Genomic DNA, 12821 nt, shown 5'->3' with positions numbered 1-12821 from the left:
AGAGTTTTGTTGAGTTAGTTTTATTTGTTTTTATTTGCTGTTGTGGTTTGTTAATGTGTTTTGCATGTACTGACCATCACACCTTCACCAAGACAATACTATCAGAGTTCAAATTTGAGCTTTTCTTGCTTTATATACCTCTCTGCTCTATGATTGACCCAGATTTGCATCATGCATAATTTTTCTTCACAACGTTTGTTTGAAATGCTGATGATGATGATGATGGGAATTGATTCTGTACTATTTTGGTCGCACCCCATGGCCTAATACAATGTCATCTTCATCTGGTTTTCAACATTTTGCAACGTACTGGCTTTGTGCAAATACGTTGGAAATGGAAAAACTACTGGGTTTGTACAATAGTACTTGGTGGATACTAGGACATTTAACACTGATTATGTACAGTATGTGCATAGTTTAACTAATGTGAAAAATATTACATATAAGTGTTATCTAAATGCTTCAATAAATGCATGTAATTGTGGCTAAAAAGAGTAAGTAAATGCAGGTAAAATTATATAATTATTCTATATTCACCTTTAATGAAAGTGCTGCATCCAGACAAACTAACGTTACCATAGTTACCATACTGTACAATAAAGTGTTATTAGCAACAATGTGGGCTTGAGTCATGCAACTTGAACTCAAGTGTTTTAGTTCTTCATTGATAGGCTAACCTAGTCCTTTTCTCTATAAACTTATATAAACTCGTAATTGTAGTCTTGTTTATTATATATATATATATATATATATATATATATATATATATATATATATATATATATATATATATAAAGTAGATGTAATGCGTATAGACCAGGGTTTCTCTCTTCAGAGCATGAGTCTTAATGGAGCACAGACATGCATTACTAACCAAGCCTACTCAAAGTACAAGACTTTTTTCCCCCTGGATGAAACAACTGGTAGATCTCTTTCATTCCAGATGACCTCTTCCTGGGCTGCGCTCTGCTAGCCCATCTCCAGCACATCCGCTCCACTGACTCACTCCAAGAGCCTGGTCTAGCCCCCATTTTTAACCCCCCCCCCCCCTTCTCTACATTTACTTCTTCATACAAAGTTGTCCAGCATGCAATATTTATTTAAGGCCTTTCATCCGACACTGCTATTGATTTTATTCTGTTTCGGTACCTAAGAGACATTGCGGGCCAGTGCACTAAGACGGCCAAAGTTTTCATCTGTGTGTGTGTATGTGTGAACGTTCTCTTGTGAGGTTGTGTGTGTTTTGACATTGTTTGGAAAGGTTTAAGTTGTAGAAGCCCAGTAAACTTGCCTCTGTCTGAAGTGAGCAAAAAAGCGTTCAAAGTTTCTGAAATGCCTATGTTAACAATGTTCCATTAATTTCCTGAAGACAGAACAAAATCATTAAAGACACTGAAAAAATTGATCCGTTATATGAATATAGAGTGCCTTTCTTAAATATTCATCCTCCTCGAACATTTTGTGTTGTTACAACCTGAAACTAAAATGGAATTAATTGGGATTATATCAGTATCAGTGCTCAAAGCGGGCCAGTACTCCCCAGTACGCAGTACCAGCACTTCTACAGCTTACTCTTTGGCGTACCATGACTTTTTCTTGCATACCACCACTTCTCAAAAGCTGCCTTTACTCTCTTCTGCCTTCTCCATATCAGGTTCTGGGTGATTTCATAATTACCCTATATAAACTACGTTACCCAGGGGGCACTACGTGATGCTCGCCTGTTCCTGTTCTCTCTACAAGTCTTGAGATGATATATTTTTTAAAAAAACATTAATGCCAGTCTATCGTTATGCAATGTAAAGTTAATGCTAATCTAAGTAACGTTTTTGACAATAATTTTGGCCTGGCTCCAAAAGGGCACAAAGAGAACTCCAGTCAGACAATGACTATGTTTATATACACATCAAATTCTATTTAAGGTCTGTATTCAGGTTGCAGCCATATTCAGAATACGATGTTCATATGCATACAGGCATCGGAATATTGCTGTATACATGGTTGTTGTAAGTATGCCTGAGTTCCCATTCCTAAACACCTAGCCAAAAGCTAAGCATGTTGACACCCACAATTCCTTGCAAAAGGAGCATGTAACATATTTCCGATTAACACGTACATAATATAATAATACAACTAACAGTGTATATAGTATCCTACAGATATTGTGTTATTATATTATATATTTTTATTCTATTTATAAAATTAATAGTTTGACAAGTGGTTGTCCCTTTGAGTAAATAAATTTATGTTGTGAGCATCAGCAATATCTCCTAGTATCTCTTATTTGCTGTAGAAATTCAGAATGCAATACTCCATGATTAGCCGATTCACACGCCAGCATGTGATAAGGGGAGTACTGGGACTTTTTTCCACTTCAAGCACTGGATTATATGCCATGAAAAGTATTGACAACATAAGTATTCACCTTCCGTGTTGCTATTAGTTGCTATAAGTCACATGATTTGAATGGAGCATACCTGTGTGCAATTAAAGTGTCACGTGATCTCAGTATAATGACACCTCTTCCTGCAAGGCCAAGTTTGTTAGAGAACAAATCTAAGTGAACAGTATCACGAAGAACAAGGAGCTATGAAAATTAGTCCAGGACAGACTACTGCAAAGTGTCAGTCAGGGTTTAGTAATAAAAATATCCCAAACTTTTCACGTCCCTCGGAGCACAAATAAATCCATTATTAAACATGGAAAGAATATGCCACAAATGTGACTCTGCCTAGTTCAGGCCATCCATAATAAGTTAGTGACCAGGGAAAGAGGGGATTAGCCAGAGAAGCAGCCAAGATACCAAATAGTGCAATGATTGAAGGCGCAGTGATACAGATATATACATCTAGCATATATGCAAAGATTCATAGCCTGAAAAAGACACCAGTTGGTTAAGTTTAGCAAGTGGAATTTTCCCCCATTCATGCATTATGCATTGCTTCAGCTGTGCAACTGTACGGGGCCTTCGTTGCTTTATTTTGCGCTTCATAATGCGCCACACATTCTCAATCGGAGAGGTCAGGACTGCAGGCAGGCCATGCTAGCTCCCACACTCTCTGCTTACACAACCATGCGCTTGTAATACGGGAAGAATGGGGTTTGGCGTTGTCCTGCTCTGGATGACAGCATATGTTGCTCCAAAATGTGTACATGTCTTTCTGCATTAATGGTGCCCTCACAGATGTGCAAGTTCCCCATACCATGACAGACGCTGGCTTTTGGACCTGACACTGATAACAGTTTGGATGGTCCTTTTCCTCTTTGGCCCAGAGAACACGACGGCTGTTTTTTCCACAAACACGATTCCATGGTGCTACGGTCCATCTCAGATGAGACCAAGCCCAGAGAAGCCAACAGCACTTCTGGACTGTGTTGATGTATGGTTTCTGCCTTAACTTGCATCTGTGGATGCAGCGGCGAATGGTGTTGACTGACAAAGGTTTACCAAAGTATTCCCGAGTCCATGTCAGGATATCTATTACAGACTCGTGATGGTTTTTAAGTGTGAGGGATCAGAGATCACACGCATTCAGAAGTGGTTTTGCCCTTTGCCCTTGCCCTTTACTAACTGAGATTTGACTGGATTCCTTGAATCTCTAATTATATTGTGCACTGTAGAAGGTGAAATGCCCAAAATCCTACTGATTTGTCTTTGGGGAATGCTGTTTTCAAAGTGTTGGATTATTCGACCCATTAGTCGACCCATGCTTGCTCTTGAAGGACTAGACCTTTTTTGTAGGCTCCTTGTATACTGTGATTAGACGATTTTCGCCTGTTTCACATGACCTTCTTATTTCAACTTGCCACATGGCTATTAGTCCTAAATCGCCCCTGTCCTGACTTTTTTGGAATGTGTTGCATGCATCAATTTCATAATAAATGTTTATCTTCAAAAACTATGCAGTTGATTTAGGTAAAATATCAAATACTTTGTCCTTATATATTAGGCAAATAATTACAAAGTAATTGCACGGAAAACGAGGATGGCCTTTAGACCCTCACGAAAGAGATAGACACAGGTCAGTTTGGAGTGGAGGGTGAAACACTTTTCACCACTGATCCCGGACACGTGGTGAGATTCTGCAATACAAAGGCACTCAGACAACAGAGAAGAATGTGCAGGTGCTCTGAAGTTCAAGACCTAAGTTAGCATGCAGGTGTGTGGTTTTGAACCAGGGTGTGCAGATAATGTGTTGTAAAGCCCTTTGAGGTCCCAAATGCAAAGACAAGTGTGTTGAATTTGATTCTTGCTTTGGGAGGTTATGAACCTGAAAGCATTCTGAATGCTCTGTAGAGGAGCTACTGCATATTAATGGCGTCAGCCCTAGGAATAACTACAGCTTGTATAAGAAGTTGAGCAGATTCTGTAGCAAGAAATGGTCATAATGTTTCGTTGTGGAGAAGAAATCTGTAGGATCTGGTGATATTGTTAAACCTTTAATAATAACCATAATACATTTTCTTTCTAACATGCTTTTCAATGACCTAATTATGCTTACAAAAGTTCCTGCGTCCCAATTTGCATACTATCCACACTAAATAGTATCTGAGATGAGAATAAATGTGTCCTAAATCGTAGTATGTTGAAATAAGGATCCCAAAGGTCTACTATTTCTGGTAGATTTTTGAAGTGTGGATCTGTGAACACTTTTTCAGCTAATTTTGCCTGCAACTCCTTGCGCGAGGGAGGAGAATTTTTGTCACAGTTTGATTCGACAAATTCAAGGATGCATTTTAGAGAGGTGTAAATGAAATGTGGAAAAATAATCCAAGATAATGATGAATTAAATTATATCGTATCAATTATAAAGAATAATTAATGAAGAAAAGCTGAAATGCAGCGAGGAGTTTGTTTACAGTGACACTGACTACATTTACATGGACAGCAGTAATTTAATTATTGACCTTATTCTGAGTAAGACAATACTGTGATTAAGGTGTTTACATGAGTCGCTTTTAGAATACTCCTTTCATGTTCCTGTTTTACATGTTATAGAACATAGATCGATTAACAGCACGTCATTACGTCACCGCGCCACACCGTCCGACGTTCCCTCCAGAATTTCAAGCATCAACATACAGTTCGTGTTCGTTATGGTACCGTATACAGTTTGGGTATTTCATTTTTAATTTTACGAACACTTCAAGTGCGGTTAATTATTTGTCATGCTGTACGTGCAAATAGACGACTGCTTGAAGCCGTGGACTGCGTCTGAAACCGCATACTTACCTACTATATAGTAGCCTAAATATAGGTATTTCTCGTACTATATAGTAGGTAAGTATGCGGTTTCGGACGCAGCTGTGCTCTCTTGTTTGCCGTCAAACGGTTGAGCACTGCCGTGTGTGTACGTGTCCTGTCGCAAAATGCAGTGAAAACTCCCACACGACATTAATAGTGTGATTAAGGTGTGTACATGTCTGTAACGCACGTCGATAATGTGACTAAAACAGGAATACTCCACATGTCTTAATTCGATTTGTGTTTACTCCGAGTATGACTTTAATCGGATTAAGGTGATGAATAATCGCTGTTTACATGCTAGTTTCTTAATCAGAGTATCGTCTTAATCGGTTAATAATGGATTATTTTTGTCCAAGTAAACATACCGAGTGTTCTCTTCTGGGAAACAATCTTCTGTTACATGACTTGGTAGTATGTTACAATATTTGCATACTCTTTTTTTTTTTTTTAATACACACTCAAAAGTATCTCGTTTTTCTTCCCAAAAAGAGCATGTACTTTTAGTACATAGTATAAGTTTGCCTATTGGGACACAGGGTTAGTGTTCCATTTGAGACAATACTACCCTTCTAAATACATACACTAGACTGTAGAGTGCATAGTGCCTTTTGGGATATGTCATTTGGGACACGACTAGAGTAAAACAATTAACAACCAACCAGAATGAGCTAAGTTGCAGAAATATTGAAAGCTTGGGAGATTGGTTGGTCTTGAGGCAAGATTTAAACAAGGAGTGTGTTTGAGTGCAATTGGGATTGTCTTTGTCTAAAATTACACCAAGATTCTTAGCCATGTGTGCTGCATGGCTTTGAGGGGTGTCAGTATTGATCGACAGGTCCGGCAAAGGAGAGTTTCCACTGGTAAATCAGTATTGTCCAGTTTGAGTTTCTCATGTCACACACTCCTTGAATTTAAAGTAGACTGTTCATCTAAACGCATGTTTTTTGGGGGGAGGAAACCAGAAAACCCTGAGTAAACCAGTGTGGACCTGAGAACATGTGAAACTCCACACTGACAGTAGCCTGAGGTCATGATTCATGCCATCCAGGAATGATTTGATCTTCAGAAAATATCTGCCGTGAGCAGCAGCAACCCTTGCGGTTGTGAAAAATGTATTTAAAATGATACCAGTTCTGACGAAGCTGCACACACTCTCCCCCTAACCCTTCTTGATTAATCAGACTTCTGTCACTGCCAGAGTAATGCTTGTTCCCCTCACCCTGCGCGAAATTAAGTTGTCCTATTAGGAAAAGCCGATCAGGCATGCAGCACAAGTTTGGCCAGATTGTATCTGATTACCACTCCGAAATTCTATTGCTTCTAATGGATAATGTTACAAAAGCCCTCTAATTTAGCAAGCGCCCTTCCCTGCAGCTTTGCTAGATTGAAATGTAATAGAAATAATTAGCTGAATCCTGGAATGAGGTGTATCAACAAGGATGAGAAGAAGGGAAGCGGTGTCTCTTGGTCCTGCAGAGCAGCTTTGTATATAAGTCACCTCTGTCTACATCACCGTCTCTGTCTAATCAATTTTAATATTATTATAAATTACAGTACGTCTCTATTTTATGTCAATAGGATAGGATTCCCACACCACAGGAAGTGTAATTCAATCTGGGTGTTATGTTAACTGGTGGAGATGAGGGTGGTATATAACAGCAGGAGATAAAGACATAGATGCTTCTCCCATTCAGCCTTTTCTCTGCTAGTCATCAGGGGTCCTGATTCTCGAACTGAAACTCTTTGGACTTTGTCCCATTTTTGTGTTTTCAAACTAATTGCTCTCAGTGGGCTTCTGCATGAGTGAAGAGTCTGAAGTGCAACGTGATTTTTTTTTTTTTTTTTTTTTTTTAAAGTTTGGAAAGCGGAAGTAAAAGGGAAACTCTTGGCGTGTGTTTTTATTAAGAGGCGAAAGAGCTGCAGATGGACTTTGTGTTCACCGTGTGCATATACTGTATAAAGTCAAGTGTTTATTTCTCTTCACTGGTTGCGAGCATGTATATTTTATCTGAGTCAAGCTTAAATGTCTTTTTAAAAATGCTTGATTTCAGGATTTGGAAAGTGCTCAATATTCAATAGAAAATCTGTGTTTTTTCCCTTATAAGTTACCGGATAACGTTCCAACTAGTGAAGTTTGTTTATGCGCACCAAGGCTGTAGTACTGAATAAATTTACTTGACGAAGTGAGATGTCAGGTCTGATCTTATCATTGAGTGTTGAGGGTATAAGCATCAGATTCTTACCTGCTCTCTGACACTACATTCTTTCCCTCAGCTGCCAGTCTAGCTTAAATTGGCCAGAAATGGAAAGTTCTAGGTTATGGTGCTTACAGAATGGGCCAGATAAGTTCACTTCACCCGTGAAGTGCCTTGAAACGCGTAGCATTTATTCACTGTGTTGACGTATTTTCCACTGAAACAGGAAGTAAGGGCTGGACATATGGAGTGGTTCCTCCCCCTTTCTAAAACAGCCAATAGGGTTTAGCTTACCTCACCGCCGGGAAACTTGCAACTGCTGGGGGCGGGACACTTCAGATTCTAGAGAGCATTTGATTGGACAGAAAGTCTGACGCGAAGCCGTGGTGCAGAATGATGTCATCAAAATTGTTGATCCGTATTGGTGGTAGCGAGAGAAGGTAAATGTTGAGTGCATATATCTTCTACATGTGAATTCAGTCATTGTTTTGGAGCACACTAGATTATTGATGTACTTAATGCTACCATATTCATACTAAAAGCCACAAAACAAAACTTTGAATTCATGGGGACTTTTAAGAATATAAGAATGCTAAGAATAACTAGCTAGCATTGTTTCAAGAATAGATTTCTTCTAAATGTAGTTATATCTTTTCAAAATCATGTACAATGAGCCTAAATGTTGGTTTGTCTTATAATTGGGGAAATAATCTAAATATCCACCTGCAAAGTGCTGTAAAAATATCAATTTTATTCTAGAAAATTCGGAATCTAGTAATGTTGCTAAATGAGCATGCATATTGTTTGCTAATTTTCTTTTCCCACCTCTATCCAGGCGTTACACCCCCAAAAATAAAAGCTGTATTTTAAATAGTCAAGTCAGCAAATAGCCATTCAGCATGTTTAAGACTTGAGTATATGTATGTGCATGTCCCTCAGAACTCTCCCTAAGCCTCAGGCATGCAGTAGCTGTACGATGCAGACATGGCCGCCTCCTAGTTCTTTTGTTGTCAGAAGTGATTGTTTGCGATTCACCTGCTGTCTGTTTCTCTATCATGCCCCTATCGATTGTGCATCTGTGTGGTAATAAAAAGGTTTCCCTGTGTGTCACTCTCCTGTCCATCCCTTGTCACGGTGAACAAGACACGTTGTCAGGCTGACAGGGTGTGCAGACCTAACCACTAATCCTGATAACCCTGAGTTAAACTATGAAGTCAGTAAAAGTTTATCCCTATTGTAAAAAGTATAGTTTGGGCGGAAAGCAGTTTGGCTGTCTTGAAAATCCAAACAAATACATTGCTTCTTCTCTGATCCCTATAAACCATATCCCCAAATTCACACAGTGCTGCATAGAATGTCTGAATGCTAGATGGGGTGCTTTCTGAACATGATTGACAGCAAGTAGAGACACCTCATTTTCCTCATAAGATATTAATGCTCCACACGAATTGTTTTTCGCTCATACGAACAGCCTGGGGCTGCCACTGAGACCGAACTGTTTCATTTGAGCGGATATTTTATTGACTTATAAATGTGAGGAGAGCTTATGCTACACTCAAATCCGGTTGTTTTTCCATGTTTACAAGATCATTCTATATAAACAGCTCTCTCTTGAGGTATTTACCACCCTGGAAGTCGAAATTTGCTAATCGTTTACAAGTTTATGAAATGCGATGCAGGGTTGGTGTTTAACAATATGGTGTCAGCTATGAAAGTTTGCTTTGCTAAGCGTTTGCTCGATGATAAGTGTAATTACTGGGTCATTTTAACTGTATGTTGTTTTTCTTAGTAATTTATCAGCATATCTGAGGGAAATGTTGACATCGCCAGTGTCTTTCTGATTGATATTTTTCATGTAAAGGACCTGCTAACTAGCTGAATTGTAAGCTACAGTCATTCGCTAGTTTATGCACCACGTAGCATACAGTATATATTTCCCAGCTGGTAACTAGAGTCATTTCTAGGGCTTTATCACTTGAACAGTAAATATATCGTCTGTTCACTTTCCTTCGTCGAATTCACGATGTCCATCTGAACCCTCTGTTATTACAACAGTCTTCAGACCATGCTTTTAGCTTAGCGTGAAGTAAGTCTTTGAAAGTGAAGCATCTGGTTTTGTTCTGGCTTTTAAACAACCCTGATCATGTTAAGCAAGGCTGTGCCATAACTAATTAATGTAAATGCTGAATAGTTATTAAATATAATTACTAGATTCATCTGTATTTCAAGCCTTTCAGTTCTGTATAATGTATTGCCTGTTGCATATGAATAAGGAAGCTACACATACAGATGGCAGATTTATAAGATCGTAGTAAGATTTTCTGGTAAATGGTCTGCACGTATATAGCGCTTTTTTTTTAACCTTGGCTGGTCTACAAAGCGCTCTCATTCACCCGTTCACACACCAATGGTAGCAGAGGCGCTAACTTGCCATCAGGAGCAACTTGGGGTTCAGTGTCTTGCCCAAGGACACTTCGGCATGTGGAGTCATGTGGGCCGGGAATCGAACCACCAACCCTACGCTTAGTGGACAACCCGCTCTACCGCCTGAGTCACAGCTGCTCGTTACAGCCGATTTTAGTCGTACAGATGTTTGTTGCTCCTGGGAGTCTTGTTTCTGGTAGTCATAATCCCAATTTTCATGAGTTCAGCAGTGTGGAATTTGCATTTTGGAATCTCCGGCATCAGGCAGGTATAAAATTCATGACTGACAGTGCTGCAGTGTTTGTGTGTGTGTGTGTGTGTTTTTAAAGGGAAATAATAGATCTTTGAAACATTTCTTGAATTCTCGATTCCAGGGACGTGAGTAATTGTGTCCAGACAGTAATACTGGAATTCCACGCAGACACATAAACAAATACTAGGGAGTTGTTTTGAACAAATGCATCTAGTAGCAGTTCGTGGACCACATTTGGATGGTACATTGCTGTTCAATAAGGGAGCAGTGTACATTCATCATTTGCAGAGAAGATTTTATTACTTTCCGCCATCTCCTCTACTCCACTGTAATCCTGACCTTGAGGCACATTATCGTTCAGTGGAGCTGCAGTAAGACTGCCGAGCAGGGGACCGCAGCAGGGAGATGAAAGCTAGCTCTACTGAAATCAAAGACTCAGCCAGATGCCTGGGTGTATTAGACCTTAGAACGAGCGCATGGAAAGAATGGGAAGTAAGCATGAGGAGCGTACATCCACGAAGCAGTGTGGGACTCCAAATCTCCAGTCAGAATATGAAATATTGTTTTGCTTCCTCCACAAAAACGGTGATGTGTGTTCTTTCTCTCGCCTGTTTTCCCAACAGATCTTGAAGGAATTCAAGGATGAAGACTGGAACATGGGCACCATCGTGCACACCCTGACCAACAGGCGCTATGGAGAGAAATGCATTGCGTATGCCGAGAGCCATGACCAGGTAGTGCCTCCGTAACCCCCATTCCCCAGACAGGGCAGAGAGGACCAAATGTAATCCAATGTGTTATTTGGGATGGAAATTGGTGTCACCATAGGTTGAGGGACTCTAGGGGAGCGGGCCGAATTAGAAACCAACGTCTGCTTCATTTGTGCACTCACACGCTCCACAACTTTAAAAAAATAATAAAATAAAAATAATAATTCTTTCTTTTCTTCGCCATCATCATCGTCATCATCATGAGGCAATGGCTACAGGTGCTTAAATCCTATATGACCAGTTTAGCACACAAATACATGTTTTTACTGAAACCATCACTAGTTACTTATTCCACTCATATGGTATTACATGGAACATGAACTCCAGTGCAAGAGTGTGAGATCAATATTTTTTTATAATATGCTAAAGCTCTGTGAAGCAGGTGATGAGGTAGAAAGGCACCTTGTACACTGCAAAAATGCCTTTCTTGAAATAAGCAAGACACAGGTAAATCTATTTAAAATGTAAATCAAGCAATAAAAATAAATCTGCCAATGGGGTAAGCAAAACTGACTTGGTAAGAACTCTTGAAAATAACAAATATCTAGTCACTAAAAAAATTCTGTTGGGGTTTTAAAACTAGATCAAAATGCCAAAGTTTAAGCAAGTTGTGCTTATTACAAGCAATGAAAACTCGTTTATTCAAGATAGACTTATTTAAAATGAGTATTTGGGTCTCTTGATTGAGTTGACTTTAAGAATTTATGCCTGAGTCTAAGATTAATAATTATCAACAAAAGAAAACGCTTACAGTAAATCACAATTTCTTCACAGAGCATGGTCATGTGACATGCTGGGGCTGATGGGTAATGTAGTTCAATGTGGATTTTCAGTATAACCATGTCACATAGCTGTTCATTGAAAAATAAGGAAAACTATCTTGTTCCTCTGCTGGGATATTATGCAAACAATTGTTGTAGCTTGTTACTTGTTAAATCTAACTCGATAGTAGATGGAATGTTTTTCTTAAGACAAAGGTAGATATATTTTCTTAAAATGAGATTCATTTTCTAATGCAAAACATGCTTGACAAGATTATTTTTCCTTTTACACTTAAAATAAGACTAATTTCCCAGAAACAAGGTGCTTTTTTTTTCTTTTTCTTTTTTTTTCTTTTTTTTTTTTTTTTTATAAACTTTCTTGAAATTCCTTCTTTGCAGTGTATGGGAACTTTAAAGACACAAGCATCCCAATAAGTAACCACAAACTAAAATAAATAAAGCTCAGTTTCAGTATATTATGAGTACATATTATTATACTATAGTCTGTCTGAATAATTGGTTCTGATTGGCTGTAAGATGTTTGTTAAAACTAATGTACAGGTAGTTCCAGTCAGTTTAATCACTGTTCTGAATTAATGTGCTGCCTATAAACAACTGTAACCATAGTAACACACAGTTACAGCTGCATACAGTAGTTAAAGTCACAGCTTCATTATTTTTAGAGACGAGGCACAGATGCAGGTCATTCACACACGCACAATCGCTCTCTCTCTGTCTCGTGCTCTCTCTCTAATATCTATTATAATTCATTCAAAGAAATGTAATCTTATTGCACTACTTCATCTCTGTGTATGATTTAGAGCGGGCAGAATTTGAAGATCTAACGACCCATATACAAAATAACGGAACTTTACCATTAATTTATCCATTCATTCAGATTGTGCACTGCAAACATCAATAACAGCTTTAACCGCTTCTGAGATAAGCGGATGCAACCATGTAGGTGGATGCGGTTCTTTGCCTCCACGTCCTGCATTAAAAATGTGTAATGCACACGTAGCTGTGGATTATCCCTTAAATATATATTAGCAATGTTTTTGAGCAATCGTGCGTTCTAGCGTAGAGGTGCGAATTTGTAATAATCAGAATTCTCAATATATATTGTAATCCCTGAAAGTGTTCTTCTTGCAGCTGTGTTTCACTCTTGTT

General features: G+C 38.8%; 1 protein-coding gene across 1 annotated transcript in view; it reads left to right on the top strand.

Annotated features, from left to right (window-relative positions):
* Positions 1 to 12821, top strand: part of gbe1b (glucan (1,4-alpha-), branching enzyme 1b) — a 134664-nt gene that overhangs the window by 64550 nt on the left and 57293 nt on the right. The window contains exon 11 of the mRNA XM_053646610.1: positions 10744 to 10854. Within this exon, the coding sequence (XP_053502585.1) occupies positions 10744 to 10854 (111 nt within the window). The remainder of the gene's footprint in view (positions 1 to 10743; positions 10855 to 12821) is intronic.

The sequence above is a fragment of the Ictalurus furcatus genome, chromosome 17 (assembly GCF_023375685.1).
Source record: "Ictalurus furcatus strain D&B chromosome 17, Billie_1.0, whole genome shotgun sequence".
In the NCBI taxonomy this organism is placed as follows: domain Eukaryota; kingdom Metazoa; phylum Chordata; class Actinopteri; order Siluriformes; family Ictaluridae; genus Ictalurus; species Ictalurus furcatus.
Note: the sequence above shows the minus strand (reverse complement) of the source record. Positions and strands in the feature narration are given on the sequence as shown.